This window comes from Podarcis vaucheri (assembly GCF_965113315.1).
Source record: "Podarcis vaucheri genome assembly, chromosome: 10".
Taxonomy (NCBI): Eukaryota; Metazoa; Chordata; class Lepidosauria; order Squamata; family Lacertidae; genus Podarcis; species Podarcis vaucheri.
In genome coordinates this window covers 45539067-45556284 of record NC_138748.1, presented here as the reverse complement: position 1 = coordinate 45556284, position 17218 = coordinate 45539067, and the positions used below count along the sequence as shown (strand labels likewise).

The window sequence follows — 17218 nt, the reverse complement described above, 5'->3', positions numbered from 1 at the left end:
GGGCCTCCCAGAAGGTCTGAGGGACAGTGGACCGGCCCCCTGCTGAAAACGTTTGCTGAGCCCTGCTCTTAAAGGAAAAATAAACCTTGTAAAGGCACCATGTGATGAAAGCTTCAGTCACCTAGGCTACCATGTGCTATTTAGTTATTGCAGGAATAATTCGATCTGCTGCACTTCATGGCTTGTTAAAAACGAGCTCGTCGCTGTCTCCCTAGCTTCAAAACACTTTTTGCGGTGGCGGGGGGGGGGAGGGAGACTTCATTATGATATTTTTTCTGAGTGCCAACATGGCCCAGTGGTACACTCTCTCTCATACTGAGTCTGCCAACCATTGCATTTAGTGTCTGATCCTTCTGTGATGTAACAGTTCCTCTAAGGTGCTGCCCTGGGGCACCTGAGGTCAGGATGCTGAGGCAACCGGAAGGAAGGGATTTGGCAGAGGGTGCCTCTGGGAGACCTGGGAGTAAAGCAGATTAAATGTGATTTAGGCATGCCCAAGGAGGTAGCTTTCCTCCAGAAATCCAGGTCTTTAATGACCTCAGCAGCCCTTAACCTAATTTGTTTGCTGCTCAAGTGCATGGTTTCATTTCAGCCTCTTGGCTGCTGTTTGCTGGTCACTGCTAACATTGGTTCCTTTATGTAAGGGGGGCGGGCGTGGAATTACAGCTTGTGCAACATTTCTTGGAGTGGATTATCGCTCAAGACATGGGGGTGTCTTCCTTGAGACTGCAGATACTTCTGTTAAGGAATTACCTGTGTGGAATGATTACCACAGAGTAACAAACATGCTTTAAATTGAGATGTGAATGTAACAGTCATGTACCAGTAGACGCTGTTTTCAAGCAGCAGCACTCTGAAGGACAAATGCTCCCACTAAATGTAAGAAGGGAAAATAAAAATGAAAATGAAACCCTAATAAACTGAGTTAACCGTGACAAGACGGTTAAGGGACTGCCAGCTAGTTTTGTTCTAGGTCCCCTTTCTAATTTTCTTTCTTCTCTTCACCCTGATTGTTTTCGGCCATTTTGGGAAGGGGGTACTGGTACAAAATACTTCAAAAATATCAGGCAGACTTCTGTGGCACCTGCCATTCTAGTTTTGTTTTGCACAGTTCATGAGATTTGGTTATTTCTATACATTTTAAGGATAATCTAAGAAAGTGAGAGGCAAGCAAGGACTCCACACAAGACTGCTCTGAAGCTACTGGGTCAATAATATTTACAAGATAGCAAATTACCCATGGCCAGTCCACATAATTAAGCAACAGTTCTAACAAAAGCTGTTCGTACAAAACTTCCTCAGAAGTTATACGTTACTGCCTGTATTGAACTATCATCCTGACAGGTTTGTGCAGGGGTCATAAGACACTGCCAGCATTCAGCTGTTATCTTGCACTTTCTGGTGCAATTTCCCATCCCTTTTCTTATCTGCCTTTTTCTTATCTGCCTTTTTGAGTTGCACTCAAAGGTGTCGGATGGCAACCAAATCTGGAGGAAATAAATAGCCCATCTGGAAATGCTGCCACGTTAAAATAATATTTACATTGGGGGTTGTGGTTTGCAGTCTGCTGCTTTTTGTGCCCTCAATTTGGCTGAAGAGATCCTGTTGCCAGGAGCTGCGAAATTGCAAGTGATGCCCTTTCAGGAGGGCACAGCTGTAATGCAAGAGGTACAGCATAGTAATGAATCCCACTCGGTACCCAGTATGCTTATCAAAGCCAAAGCGCCGTATTTTTCGCTCCATAAGACGCACCTGACCATAAGACACACCTAGTTTTTAGAGGAGGAAAACAAACAAACAAAAATATTCTGAATCAAACAGTGGATGTATGATTTTTGTGGTTCATGCTGTGGCCACAGACATGATATGTGAGTTTGGGGTAGCCCAATGCAAAAATCCTGAAAATCCATGTGGATCTGTGCTTTGTAACCAGGTTTTCGCACCATTGTGGCCCCACAAAACAGTGGATGCGTGGTTTTTTTGGTGCAGGCGGTAGCCATGGACATGCTATGTGATCTGCTGGTGAATTTGGGGTGACCCAATGCAAAAATCCTGAGGATCCATGTGCTTTTACCTCCCCTTTCCTTTATCGCTAGAGTCCCTTATCTTCCTCCTGGTCGCTTGCCAATCAGCTGCTCAGTGGCTTTGTTTCAACACCCCCTTCCCTCTTTCTAAAAAAACAACCATGATCTGCTTTTTGCCCCTGGGCAATTTGGCTCCAGGGCCCACACATTCGCTCCATAAGACACACAGACATTTCCCCTTACTTATTAGGAGGAAAAAAGTGTGTCCTATGGAGCGAAGAATATGGTAACTTCAGCTGCGTAAAGGACTGGCTGAATTTCCAGGATTGTCTGGAAATGAGTTGGAATCAGGCATATTTAGGATGTTGTGGTAGCTGCTGCAGCAGCAGCAGAGATTGTGCCACATTATGCTGTTGTTTGGAGATGCAAATTAGTAGCACTGGGCTGCCAAGAATGAAGGACTTGTCTGTGACTGAATCTTTGGTGCAGTACAAGAATTAAGTTAGGCAATTGTTTTTTATTGGATCTATGATGTGTGTGCGTGTGTGTGTGTGTGTGTGTGTGTGCATGTGCACACACAAGCTTTCAATTTCCAAAGGGTAATTCTTCCAGTAGAAGAAGAAGAAGAAGAAGAAGAAGAGTTTGGATTTGATATCCCGCCTTTCACTCCCCTTCAGGGTCTCAAAGCGGCTAACATTCTCCTTTCCCTTCCTCCCCCACAACAAACACTCTGTGAGGTGAGTGGGGCTGAGAGACTTCACAGAAGTGTGACTGGCCCAAGGTCACCCAGCAGCTGCATGTGGAGGAGCGGAGACACGAACCCGGTTTCCCAGATTACGTGACTACCGCTCTTAACCACTACACCACACTACACCACAGTAGAATGGAAGGTAAAGCAAATTCTGAATTGGCATACAAAACAGCACAAATATAGGGCATTACTCATGTGTGCTTAGTATTTCTACCTCTGGCTATAGAAAGGCTACAAGCAGCCCTGCTGGGTAGAGAACAAAGGATAGATTTATGTATTAAAGGCAGGCTCAGAAGATGCACCCACTTTTTCTTAACCCCTGCCCAGACTCCTGTGACCATCTCATACCATGCAATAAAAGGAAAGGCTTTTTTGTTTATAGATGATGGATGCTGCTTAGTTTGGCCTCTTTCCAGCCACAAACCTTTCCCACCAGAGGAGGACAGTAGCACAGTGGGGCAGAGGCTTTGAAGTTAAAAGTAGCTAGAGCTACCCTGGCCTGCGGCAATCCCTGGCCAATGGACTAGGCTGGCCATACTGCAAAAATAACAACAAGGTTTCTTTCCCTTTAGGAGCTTTGAAAGAGCGCAACAACCAACAGGTACCGTTTTTCCTGCTGTAGCAATACTGAAGAACTTTTACCTGCCGTAGAACACCTTAAAGGGACAGAAGCCCTGTTGTGGATAGAACACTAAGGGAGCATTTTTTGCAAAAAAAAATAAATAGAAGACATTTTCCTCTCATTAGGGCTACATTAGAGGGCTGAGCTAATGGCATGACTTACCTGAAATGTTTGCATTGAACATTTACTTGGCATGCCTGAAAGCGTAATCATTCTACCGTCTTCCATCCCTGTTTTAGGCCAGAGGGAAAAACCCTCTCTCGTTACACAGTCTGGTCTACAATAGCAGCCACCTGAAGTCCACTTAGGACTGATGGAAGTTTCTTTTTCCAACAGAAATGTGGCCAATAGTTGGCATCTCCTTAGCTACATACCTTCTCTCTCGTTGAAGATTTGGCACACAGCCAGTCTTTCAAAATGGATATATGACTTTCCGATCTATATGGTACTCCTCTCCCCATTCTACATACGGAAACTGTTAAAGGCTCTGCATGCAGAAGGTCGCAAGCTGACATCTCTAGGTAGAACTGGGAGAGACCTTGGTCTGAAACTCTGGAGAGCGGCTGCCAGTCAGTGCAGACAATACTGACTGAAGTGGACCCAAGAGTTTGACTCAGCATAAGGCAGCTTGCTATGTTCCTAATATGCTCTACACCTTTGACAAAACTGGGAAAACCATGTCCAAGGGTAAGAATTACAATGTGGTGGCCTCCTTTGCTGAGCTCTGGATTAGTAGAGGTAGCTTAAAAAAAGGTATCAAAGATAGACTGATCATTAAAATCTCCTAATTTAAGTGTTTGTCAGTACATGGGGGACAACCCCCCGCTGTGTTGAAAAGCATTACATAATTCTGCAAGCCATTCAGGGGAGCCCTGTGGCTTGTATTCCTTCAAATTTCCATTCACAGTATAGTGGAACCTCGGTTTTCAAACTTAATCTGTTCCGGAAAACCATTTGACTTCCGAAACATTTGAAAACCGAAGCATGCATTTCCGGAAGCAATTACATCTGGAAAACTCAATGCGGAAACCACATGGCATGTTCAGCTTTCGAAAAGCATAAAAAAATGGAAGCATTTACTTCCAGGTTCTCAGCATTCAAAAGCTGAAACGTTTGACTTCTGAGATGCTCAAAAACCAAGGTACCACTGTACCATTGCACCTTTACACATATAAACATCACTATTCTTGAGACTCGGTCTATCTCATCCCAGCATCCAGAAACATCAGTTTTCCATATACACTCCTCCTTAGGCTGGACCAGACCCCATACAATAGCAACATTGTCTCTTGTTCATCAAAGCTGAGCTCCACATAGCTAAAAACTGTCTCTTTCCACTGTCTGGTCAGCATCGCAGCCCCCCGGTACCAAAGCTACACCCTCCCCTTCCGGCCTGCCAGCTCCATCCACATTCCTGTTCTCTGCAATGTGGTTCACTGCATCACCCCCGGCATTGTTTATGTTACGGGAGAGGTGGTGATTGTCTCCAGGATGATCGTCTGCTTCCGGGACATCTGATTCTGCTTCCTCTGTTTCACTGCCACCTCCGCCTGCAGGAGGGTTCTCTGGCTGAGAGTTCTTCTTTTCCTTCCGGCTCAGGCAGCAGTAAGAAGCCACAGCCAGGAACAGAGACGACAACACAACCTCTGAGCCAGCCAGGTAGAAGATAACCTCGTATTTCTTGAGCGCATCCACCAATCGTCCTGGGATTTTTTAAAAAGAGAAACAGAGAGAACATAGCATATCTGTATTATAGCAACCTCCCACAATTTCATGTTGATGCCATATGAAAGCACTTCCTCAGAAACTGGAATCTGTGCTGCTTGAAAGCTCACAAAATGTAGACATCAAGGCAGAAAATGGTACCCACAGTCAGCATATTTTCCCCTCTCCTTAGTTCCATGCATTCCCCTGCCTGGCCACTGAAGCAGCAGAGATGGTAGGATACAACTATGGAAGGGACAGGATGAGCAAGTTGTTTCTTTAAGGCAGGGGTAGCTGACTTGTGGCTTCCCAGTGGCACACAATGATGGAAGCTGCCACCCAACAACATCTCGAGGGCCACGTGTTATCCACCCCAACTTGGTTTGGAGGTGAATCTGGGCTGGCCTGTACGCACACATCTCACAAGCCTCACTTCTACGTCTTACTCCCCCAAGTTTCTGGTGCTTAATTCTGTTCTCATTGCTGCTTCAGTTCATGGTGATGTTAGGTAGCCCCTAGGGCTAGCAGGAAGAGGGCTTGTGGAAGAAAAGCAACAAAGGGAGAGTGATGCTGAGGGTTGCCAAGGTAGAGGATCAGGGCCCTTGGGCCACCCTGGAACAACACACTTGGTCTTGGGCTAGCCCTTATTTCAGCCTAACCTACCTTAAAGGATTGTTGTGCAAATAAAATGGGAGACGATCAGGCATGAACTCCCTAGAAGAAGAAGTGAGCTAAAAATTTAATAAAAACTAAACCCCCCAAACCCTGGCTCCTAACCACAAATATACTGAGACTCATCAGTGGGATGGGATAGCTTTCTGCACATGTTCAAATGCACCCTCCTCTTTATTATTACTTTTATGAAGTTTTTGTCTTGGGGTTGGGCTCTTTCATGGAAGACCCACCCGCAATTAAGCTCTGCAGAAATGAGTGCAGGTAACAGGAGCCCAAGACTTACCTGCAGTGGGTGGTCCGATGAGCACAGCAAAGGCCTCAATGAGCAGCACAAGCCCGATGGCGCTGGAGAACTTCTGGGACCCAATGATGGCCATGAGCACTTCAAACTGCAGGGCCCCCACCATCCCGTAGGAGATGCCAAAGAAAATGCAGAAAATGACAAGGGCCGTGTAATCGGTGGCCCTGGCGCTGAAGATATCTGTCAGGCCATTGAAGAGCATAGCGAAGCTGAACAAGTAGGTCACGTGGGGCCGCACCCGCTTCAGCCCAGCAAGCACCCCACAGGATGGGCGGGCAAAGATGTCTATGAAACCAATGATGGACAGGAGGAAAGCGGCCTCTTTGTCTGGCACTCCTGAGTCTTTGGCATAGTTGACTAGCAATATGGTGGGCACAAAGAGACCTAAGACCATGATGAACTTGGCAATGGCGTAAATGACGAAACCCCGGTTTTTAAAGATGGAAAAATCCAACAGCTTCTTCCCTTTCTTGGGCTTCTTCTTCTTCTTCTTGGCTTTACTTGACTTCTTGGCGCTCTCCGTGGTGCTGACAGCCTCTTCAGCCCTGCCTCCCATGGGCAGCATTTCTTTGGCTTCATACTTGTCCTGGGCTTCCTCTCCTTTCTTCTTCCTGTTCAGCTCCAGGGGTCTCATGACTGCTCCGCAGGTGCAGCAGTTAAGCAGGAGCCCCCCCATGATGAGGAATCCCCCTCGCCAGCCAAACTTCTCCAGCAAGACTTGGCCCAGTGGAGAGAGGGCTGAAAGGAAGACGGGACTCCCGGCCGCAGCGAGCCCATTGGCAAGAGGTCTGCGCTTGTCAAAGTAGGACCCTAACATGATCAGAGAAGGCTGAAAGTTCAGCGCCATGCCTAAACCTGTGGGGTATAAAGGCATTTGTAAGTAATAGGTGAGAAAATAGGATTGTGGCTTTAAGAGATGTACAGTGGTACCTCGGGTTACAGACACTTCAGGTTACGTGATTTCAGGTTACGCACTGCGCCAAACCCGGAAATACTGGAACGGGTTACTTCCAGGTTTCGGCACTCATACATGCGAAGAGGCACTAAATTGTGCTTTGCGCATGCGCAGAAGCACCAGATCTCGACCTGCACATGCGCAGACGTGGCACTGCGGGTTGCGAACGGTGCGGATTGCAAACGTGCTTCCAGCACGGATCACGTTTGTAACCCAAGGCTCCACTGTATAGGTTTCAAGATCCCGGTATATCAGCTTTACTGAGATCCCCATTGCACAGCCATTTCCTGAATATAGAATTCATCCATGCAATTTATAACACTTCAGAGTTATTTCAGACTATTATTTGAAGTTATATGTCATGAAGACAGTACCTCTTGATTGGGCTCCACTCAATCACAGAATTTGCAAAGCAAACACAGAATCCTAGCTGATATCACCAATAATGCTCACACATACCCCAAAGGAGCCCAAAAGGTGCATTTAGCATCACGTGTGTGAAAATGCTGCGAGCATCATGTTCTTTCCCCCCTTTTGCACTTTCACACCACTCTGACCATTTCTCATGCCATCTCTCACTTCCAGATGCATTCCCACATGGCACTGCTTTCCACCCAGCCCCCTTGCCCAACGCTAACCTGTCAGCACACCAGCCGTCAGGTACAGCTCAATAATGTTGGTGGTAAAGGAGGCTAGAATCATCCCAGAGGATGCCAGGAGCCCCCCAACAAGCATCACAGGCCGGCACCCAAACTGGTTCACCAAAATGCTGCTCACAGGCCCTGCAGAGAATCAAAGAAACAAGAAAGGGAGGAAAGGCCTGGGTTAAATAAAAAGAGGAAAAAGCAAAGCAACGTGTGATTTCCTGTCACTGTGTGATTGGCTGCATTATTATGAATAGAAGAAACATCTGCCATCCTTAAGAACAAGGGTGGAGGAACTTTTTTTTCCTGTTGAAGGTGACATTCCCTTGTGAGTAATCTGTTGTGAGCCACATGCCAGTGCTGGGCAGGGGCAGATCAAATGCTGGTGTAGTTTTCAGCACTACAGGATTATCTAGCTCGCTCTCTAGGCCACTACATAGGGACACGGGTGGCGCTGTGGTCTAAACCACTGAGCTTCTTGGGCTTGCCAGTCAGAAGGTTGGTGGGGTGAGCTCCCGTTGTTCTGTCCCAACTCCTGCCTACCTAGCAGTTCGAAAGCACACCAGCGCAAGTAGATAAATAGGTACCACTGTGGTGGGAAGGTAAACGGCGTTTCCGTGCGCTCGGGTTTCCGTCACAGTGTCCTGTTGCACCAGAAGCAGTTTAGTCATGTTGGCCACATGTCCCGGAAAGCTGCCTGTGGACAAATGCCAGCTCCCTCAGCCTGAAAGTGAGATGAGTGCCACACCCCATAGTTGCCTTTGACTGGACTTAACCATCCAAGTGTCCTTTAACTTTTTTGCCTTTATCTAGGCCACCAAAGCTCTCTCCCTGCTTTCTTCTCTCTTTCCATCTCTCCATCCATTTCAGGTTTCTCCCTCAGTCCCTCCTCCATAAACACAGCTCCAAAGTGATTGAAGAAGAGTTTGAATTTGATATCCCGCTTTATCACTACCCGAAGGAGTCTCAAAACGGCTAACATTCTCCTTTCCCTTCCTCCCCCACAACAAACACTCTGTGAGGTGAGTGGGGCTGAGAGACTTCAAAGAAGTGTGACTAGCCCAAGGTCACCCAGCAGCTGCATGTGGAAGAGCAGAGACACGAACCTGATTCACCAGAATACGAGTCTATCACTCTTAACCACTATACCACACTGGATTTGCAGGAAGATTGCCCCAACCATCTCAGCTCCTTCCGCTTCCTTTTTCTCCTCCCTCTGGGGTCTCCCACTGCCAACACACACACACACAGTGTGCTGAAAGACTCCTAGGCTCGTCATGTGGCTGCTGCATCTCCTTCTCCTCTCTACATACAGTATACTGAAGAGAAAGTGATTCCCAGAGGGGTGGTCCAGGTGTAGGCAAGAGTAGGCACACAACATCCACAGGGCCATATGCCATAGGTCCTGTGGTACCAATCAGGGTGGGCAGAATCTGTCAGAGGAGGAAGAAGATAGTCCCAATGATGGAGATGGGGGAAGCCTGAGTAGCAAGTTGGGAGAGGTCTTAGCTCTGGGATTGCTGGACATCATATAAGGGGGTAGAGAACCATGTGGGCCGGTAAGGTTTTCATGATAGTTGGAGAGACTGGTGTCTAGTCATTGGGGCAGCTGAACTAGACGTGGAAGGGAACTGGTCAGACAGACTTAATCTTGTTGTTGTGGATGCACTGCACCAGCACAAACAGACCCAGCCCACTCCCCAAATCGCACCACCGCAACCTCAGTCATCTTGCTTGGGAGAAGAACTGCATGAATGTCTGGAAGATGCTCTCTGGCACTGTTATACTTCATAGGCAAACAGGAAAGTAGCCTCGCACCTCAGACTTCTGACTGCTGGCTTTTTGGCTGCGAGCCTTTTGTTCTCTGCCCCAGCCATTGGCATTGCAATGTGCAAAGCAATGACAGAATGCTTGCCAACATTCAACCACAGCAACACAAGAAAGTTTACTCAATTAGTTATTTGCTTTCCCGCCCTCCAGATCTGGGGGCCAGAAATGCTGTGGACTGCAGGGGTCTGGGGCACCAGGGCAGCTGAAGTTATAGGAATCCAGGAGGGGAGCTGGGTGAAAGCTCACTCTGCTCAGAATAGCAGCAGACTGTTGGTGGGAAGGTGGTTAAAGAGGCCACTCACAATAAATCAGTGAGATCCTTGGCTAGATCTTTGCTTTCATGGCTGTGTATATTTTATCAGCACAGACAAGGAAGTGTTTCATGGGACAGAGTCGTGGGATCCTTACCTGTTCCATACAACATAGCCAGCATGATAGATGAGATCCAAGCTGTGTCACTATAGCCCACATGGAAGTCATGCATCAGCTCCTTGAAATATATGCTCACTGCCTTTGGAAAGGCATAGGAAAAGCCAGTGATGACAAAGCAACCAAACAGTACTATCCAGCCCCAGCCACCATCTGGAGGCTTTGCTCTTTCTGGCAGGTGGCCGTCCTCAGCATGGCCCTTCCCCATTGGTCAACCAGGGGAGGAACCCAAAGGCGAGCGAGATGAGTGGTGCTGCAGGAACAGAAGAGAACAGAGGATGCAGATACAGACAAGCAGCTCCCATTGTCCCCCTTCAGCCTCGTTTCTGTTCATGTGCTTCCCCTCCCTCTTTAAATCTGAAGTAGGGAAATAACTATGTCTGAAGGCAAACTCATGCTAACAGTGCTGCTCAACAAGGCAATAGCTGCAGTAAATAAATACTGTGGCATCAAAATGCAGCGTAAAGCAATGGGAACTAAGGACGATTAATTAAGAGTAAAATGCAACTGAAACACAATTTAAAATTCAGTTCAGATGTAAGAGGCCCAGTTTGTGAAACAAGTTGCTTGAAAGGCCTGGGTGAGTAAAAGGATACTTCCCCTTTCTCTGAAAATCCATAAAGGTGGGACCAGCCTAACCTCTCTGAGAAGGCTATACCATAACTGGGGTGCCACTACTGAAAGGGGCCTCTTCCTGTTCCTTACCCACTTGGCTTCATTTGCAGGATCACTCAGAACAGGGCCTCTGAAGCAGATCTTAATATTCAGTCAGTATATAAGGGGAAAGTCACTCTTTCAGGGAATCTGGTCTCAAGCCACTTAGGTTTAAATCTCAATTCAACATCAATAATACAACCAAAAACCAATGAATTGCTGTATAACATATAGGACCTCTTCGATTTTTTGAGGGAGCTGGGTATGTTTAGCCTGAGAGGAGCTATGATAGCCATCTTCAAATATCTCAAGCCTGTTTTCTTCTGCTCTGGAGGGTAGGGCTTGATCCAGTGGACTCAATTAACAAGAAAGGAGATTCCGACTAAACATCAGAAGGAACTTTCTGACGGTAAGAGCTGTTCAACAGTGGAATGGTCTCCTTCGGAAGGTGGTGGACTCTCCTTCATTGGAAGTTTTTAAGCAGAGGTTGAATGGCCATCTGTCATGGATGCTTTAGATGAGATTCCTGCATTGCAGGGGGTTGGACTAGATGGGCCTCAGGGTCCCTTCCAACTCTACAATTCTATGATACTTTCAAGGAAACAGCAAGAAGCAAAGAACTGGCATTTCTGGCACCGCTACTTCCTCTGGACAGTTAGGAGACATTGCAACGTATCTCCAGCTAGGAGCCGGAATATCTAGGCTCTGACACTTTCTCTTTCCCCCTTGAGTTTATTCCCCTCTGGTCCTTGGATTTCCTCTCCCACTCTTTGTCTAGCTTTAAATGTTAAAGTACCATGATCTGTGGTGTGATTAAAAACCATTAATACCATCTTTTGCTGAAGGCTCTGCATGCTGCTGTAATGCAGAAAACAATGGCCCCTTCTTCTGAAAGACCTTAAACGCAGACAAATAGGCCAAAAGTTGTGACCAAGAGCACAAATTAAGCAATTATTGTGTGAGTGCATGCCAGACAGATTATTTGCCTGTGTGCAATTGCTATGGTTGAGTACAAAAGTGTGGGTGTAAACAGGGGATTGGAAGGGGGCAGTGGAGGTGTCTCAAAGCCTTAAGCTGGTCAAGAATGTCTATGTAAGTTTGCTACCCCCTCCGCAAGTTTTCCAGTGCAACAACACATGACCTTTGTGATACTGAGCATGCTGGCAATGGGGAGGTTATTATAGCATTAGCATCAGGAGGCCATGCTGCCAGAGCCTGTGGCGCTTCAGTGGCTGTGGCAACACCAACAGTGTATCACAGCACCGTAACTACCGTGGTACCTTATCTGTACCCAAGAGGGAGATGTGTACAGCTTATGCCCATTGCAGGGGAACTCCAGGTACTTCCCAGGCACTGGGCTGCTACAGCACCTGTGGGATCAGCACTGGGCAAGTGCTCTTATGCTACGTTATCTCTGGGGTTATAAGAAGCCATATTTCCCACTTCACTCTCTATTTATCGCATGCAGCTGTGTTTCCATTCTGTTGCAGTTCGTCTTCCACCTATCATGACGTTATTCAGCTCACTGTCCACTACGGTGAAATTAAGTAACTCACGTAATTTATGTAACTGTCATTTACATTTACATTTTGTGTGTGATTACATTAGCATTGCATTATTTCACCCTATTCACTTCAGTGCAAAGGAAATAGAATGCGAATGGAGGGACGGGGAAACCTAACATCTGCAGACTGAAAGCACCAGCAGCAGCCAATGCTGATCATATTCCTGGGATTTATTTCCATTCTGGACATGGGACAAATAGTAAGTAAGCATGGGCAATTTCTGCTCTCGTTTCCATTTTTCACTAGAAATCTCTGGCATCCCAAGTTGTCTCTGGAGGAGAGCCAACACAGCAATACTGATAGAAGCTGCTGCACTGGGACTGGTTTCTGCACTAGATGTCAATTTAATGCTCAGGGCCAGTCCTACCATGAGGCAGAGTGAGGCAGCCACCTCAGGCGGTAAATGTTGATGAGCAGGAAAGAACTGTGTGTGCCTTGTGGCATGCCCTGCACTCTCTAAGCTACAGGTGCCATCTTGTCTTTTGCTTCAGGCAGCCAAATGTATTGGGCCAGCCCGGAAGACACTTGTGCATTTTTGCTGACATGCAAATGATTCAGCAGGGTGGATCCTTTTGCAATGATGTTTTGTAGACCATATTCATGGCAGTTAATACATTATAGTTGCCACACACAAAATTTTCAGTGGCACAATAAAAAAGCACTTGAGCTGCAAAGTTATCTGCTCCACACAAATAACTCGCTGTATTGTGAGCCATCATTGAAAATGGCCTTTACATGGGATCTATAACATGCAAACCAGGGGTGGGGGAACTCTGGCCCTCCAGATGTTCCTGGACTCCAACTCCCATCATCCATCGCCACTGACATGCTGGCTGGGGCCGATGGGAGTTGGAGTCCGACAACGTCTGGAGGGCCAAAGGTTCCCCAGACCTGATATAAACCTGCCTTAGACGCTTGTTTGCCCCCCTTTCTCTCAGTTTTGCTGGCCTTCATGGATATAGAGACAGGCTTCCACTTTACTTATAAATTGCCTCAGTCTGAAGGCTCCGGGAATATAAAAATAAGCAACACCTAACACCTGGGCAGCAGACTGAACTGGCACAGAAATCACCAGGTAACAGTCTTCCCCGTTTTGTATGTCTGCTTAAATTATGGTAATTATTTCCACATATGCATATATACATATAGCTCAGCACATGCCATTTTTCATGCAGATTGGTGTCCTCTTTCGTCATCTTCTTCTTGTTGTTGTTGTTGATGTGTCTCCTCTTTTTTTTTTTTGGCCACTCTGTCTTAGCCAGAGGCCTACATGTACATATCTATAGAGAGCATGTACATGCACACAGTCTGGCAGAAAAATAATCAGACTCCACGGGAGCAGAGATTTCCCTTCAGGTCCAGTAATCAATATGGCTCATATGCGCTCTTTTTAAAACAAGCCAAGACAACATAACCCAAGACACAAGGTTCCGCAAAATAAGGGACTCAACACAAACTCCAAATTTTGTTGCAAGACCCGGGAGGCCAGTTCCTGGGATCCCCAAACCTAAAACAGCAGAGACTCTCCACCTGCATGCACAAGAAGCACAAAGGAAAGCATCCAGGGCAAATTAACTTAGTCTTTAAGAGCATCCCTTGCTCAGTATGTTATGACACCAGTATTCATCCTGTATTGAAACCAGTTGAGCATCCTCCTTGGGTCACTAATTCCCAACGCATATAACAATGCTAACACCTGACATACAAAATAGCATGCTCCATATTAAAATACAGACCTTGGGTGGGCTGTGCCTTCCCTTTCACTTTTTGACTTCCAAGGAGACAGATCCAAGGAGTGCTTCCTGGTGCCTAGGGCTAGTTTGAAGAAGGAGGGGACAACCTTTCAGAACTCACTCCATGACAGGCATCCAATGAGAACCCCTGGAAGAAGCCTTCTGATTTCTTGCATCCTTCTTCCTAGCCAGCAAAAACCTCAGCTCTCAAAGATCCCGAAAGCCTGGTGCAGATAGGGGTCTTCTTGTGGTGATCAATAGCTGCTTCCAGGCCCTCCTCCAGAGTCCCCTTGGCTCTGCGAAGCCTGCAGCTCAAGCACCAAAGTGTTTACAGCATGGATGTGGTCAGCAGCTGCTTATGTTTTAAAGTCGCTAAAGAATCATAGGTTGCTGATCTAGCAGAAAGAAACCACTTCTCCACTTTTAAGAGGCTTTCCCAGCCAATGGGAAGGAGCAGAGCCGGCATGCCTGGGCCACAATCCCCCAGTAATCCAGCTTCTCCAAAGTGAGAGGTAGCTGGGAGAGGGCAAGAGTCTTTAAGCTTCCTCCCTCTCTGCTCTTGAGGTTTTCCTGCAGGGTTTGAGGAGGGGAGGGCATTGGTTCTGGCTCCCAAGACCAGGGCAGCCTTATGGGACATAATAAAGCTGCAGGAAGGATGCTGGAAGGATACCATCATAGGGCATGACACTGACAAGACACAATCTCAGAGCAGGGAACATGCAGAGGTCAAGATGAACATGCCAGGGAGCCTCATGCTTCTACGTTGTCCTATGACAAGCAGTCGTGTTCAGGGTCAGATTCACCATAGCACTAACATCTAGACAACTGTCCCATGCATTCCCTAACCATGCCAATGGTAAGTAAAGCAACAGCTCCATCTGCAGACAATTTAAACAATGACTTCATGTTGCATTTCAGTGCACCTTAAAGGTAAAGGGTAAAGGGACCCCTGACCATTAGGTTCAGTCGTGACCGACTCTGGGGTTGCGACGCTCATCTCGCTCTATGAGCCGAGGGAGCCGGCGTTTGTCCGCAGACAGCTTCCGGGTCATGTGGCCAGCATGACAAAGCCGCTTCTGGCAAACCAGAGCAGCACACGGAAACGCCGTTTACCGTACCTTCCCGCTGGAGCGGTTCCTATTTATCTACTTGCACTTTGATGTGCTTTCAAACTGCTAGGTTGGCAGGAGCTGGGACCAAGCAACGGGAGCTCACCCCGTCACAGGGATTCGAACCGCCGACCTTCTGATCGGCCAGTCCTAGACTCAGTGGTTTAACCCACAGTGCCACCTGTGTCCCACACAGATGCTTAATTAAGTGTTTTTCTGGATGACCCGTTTATTGAACATTCATCCTGATTTCATTTACGAAAAGCTTATGCCACAGTTGTGGAGCACTTGTGCGTCAGTGGCATTCATCTCTCATTGGAACTGATTTGCCTGTAAGGTGTTTACACACCTTCCTTCAAGTCAATTGTTCATCCCATACTTTTCAATGTGTTTCCAAACCGCAAAAAGTCAATAGTGATATTTTTTTTATGGATTTTAATCAGTTTGGATTAGAATGGAATAAAACCCATTTGGATGAAGTCACAATTAACTGTCAATAACTCGTGAGAAAAACTGATGAATAGTTCCTTACTGCATGTTTCACATTCATAATATCATGGGGGGGGGGGCAAAATAAGCTTCCTTTCATGGTGTGTGTATGAGAGAGAAAACGTCAAGATCAAAAGAAGGTATCTATATTATATGAATATTCAGAAATGGACAGGTATAGTCAGAAAGTCCATGTTTACTATGATGGCTACAATTAAAATTCCATGGTGTTTGACTCTCTAAAAATCTCCCCATCGCAAATTATTGGCACTTTATAGGCAAAAATCAGTGTCTTTTGAAAATGGTCATTGTTCTTTTCCATCTCCACAGCAAGCCCCATGGTGCTATAGTATTGTAGTATCTTCGAGTGAGAGCCCTCTCTGAAAATACTAGTTGTATGCATTCATTACAGTTTCCCCATTTTGTGCAAGTTTTTCTTTCTGGTGTATTGCAAGAAGTAGTTAAGATGTCTTCATATTTAAGTATTGGATGCTGCAATCTGCTCAGAAGTAAGTCCCACCAACTTCAAAATATATTGTGCATGGAATGTGACTGTTAACCCATTGTAGGAGGGTTGTTGTTGTTGTTTTGCAAGATCAAGGTGTGGAAAAATGGCAGCCCTGAAAAGCACACCTTGGGAGGGTGGAGAGATTCTGTTGGCACAATATTTCTGAGGGCAAAAGCAGTGGGGGTGAGGTTAGGCCACCGTAGGGGGGGAAAACCCCAAGCTGGCACTCATGTCACCAATGAGCCCAGGTAGGTTTTAAGACCTACCCTCACAAGTCCCAGAAGTGAAAGGCCTTGGTTTCTAATCCTCGTAAGCTTCTTAACTTCTTTCCCTTCCTCACCCGCTTCCCTATCTATACATTCCTGTCGGGGGGGAGAGGAGTAAGAGTACAGGTAGGGAAGGGAGCGTGTAGGGGCTTTCAGAGCTCACAGACAGGGTTTAATTTCTATTAATAAGGCTAATCGGCTAAAGGAGCCACAGCAGGTCTCCCCCTGCTCCCCCTTCCACTCCTGGCCGCGAGGGCTCAGGCAACAATGGGGGCCTTGTGCAGAGGCCCACGTGAGGCCTTGAGATGCAGGCGTCTACGAGGGAAAGAAAACAAGCTCCCTTCTCACTCACTCCTCTTGACAGCAGAGAACCCAGTCCCGGCCACCACCACCGGGGAGATTTTCATTAAACCAGGTTTAAAAGGTGACTGACAGGCGCTACACCTGGCGCCACTGAAGGAGAAACCAAACTCCACACAAGTGGGGAGGGCAGGGCAGGTTTCTGTGGCAAGAGAGAGGGTGTGGCGTGTGCCAACCCAGCATAGTCTCTGTTTACTGTAAGGAAAAGGTAAACGTCACATCTAACAGCGGCCGGTTCACCAGCTGCAGCTGTTCCAAGAAAAGGACAGCCTTGCCGCTCTGACGCATGGCGCATAACCTTCCCAATGGATTACTGCAATGCATTCTTTGTGGGGCTGCCCTTGAAGATGGTTCAGACCCTGCAGCTATGGTCAGCTCCTTACGGATCATACAGCATCAGTCCTGAGAGAATTACACTAGCTGCCAACTTACTACCAAGCCAAATTCAAGGAACTCTGGAGTTCTCTCCTATTATTAGTATTAGTATTATTCCAACCATACAATGAAAAATATAGCTTGGATACTTTAAAAGCAGATTAGCCAAATTCATGAAGGCTAAGGGTATCATTGGATGACTGCCTTCAGTGCTGCCTGCAAGG

The 17218-nt window shown here is 46.9% G+C and overlaps 1 protein-coding gene across 1 annotated transcript; it reads right to left on the bottom strand.

Moving 5' to 3' along the window:
* Positions 1-4170: 4170 nt before the first annotated feature.
* SLC16A8 (solute carrier family 16 member 8) lies at positions 4171-14404 on the bottom strand. The gene is made up of 5 exons (XM_082240204.1): positions 13891-14404; positions 9915-10188; positions 7671-7814; positions 6060-6932; positions 4171-5100 (listed from the first exon to the last, which is right to left on the bottom strand). The coding sequence occupies exons 2-5, from the start codon at positions 10141-10143 to the stop codon at positions 4715-4717; spliced, it is 1632 nt and encodes a 543-aa protein (XP_082096330.1). The 5' UTR covers positions 10144-10188; positions 13891-14404; the 3' UTR covers positions 4171-4714.
* Between the last annotated feature and the right edge of the window lie 2814 nt (positions 14405-17218).

Bases quoted from the DNA above. Each gene is read 5' to 3' on its own strand.
- SLC16A8 (XM_082240204.1), bottom strand. From the start codon at position 10,143: ATGGGGAAGGGCCATGCTGAGGACGGCCACCTGCCAGAAAGAGCAAAG. The intron at 7,815-9,914 runs GTAAGGATCCCA...GATTCTCTGCAG, and splicing joins GGCTATGTTGTATGGAACAG to GGCCTGTGAGCAGCATTTTG. The intron at 6,933-7,670 runs GTTAGCGTTGGG...TATACCCCACAG, and splicing joins GACGGCTGGTGTGCTGACAG to GTTTAGGCATGGCGCTGAAC.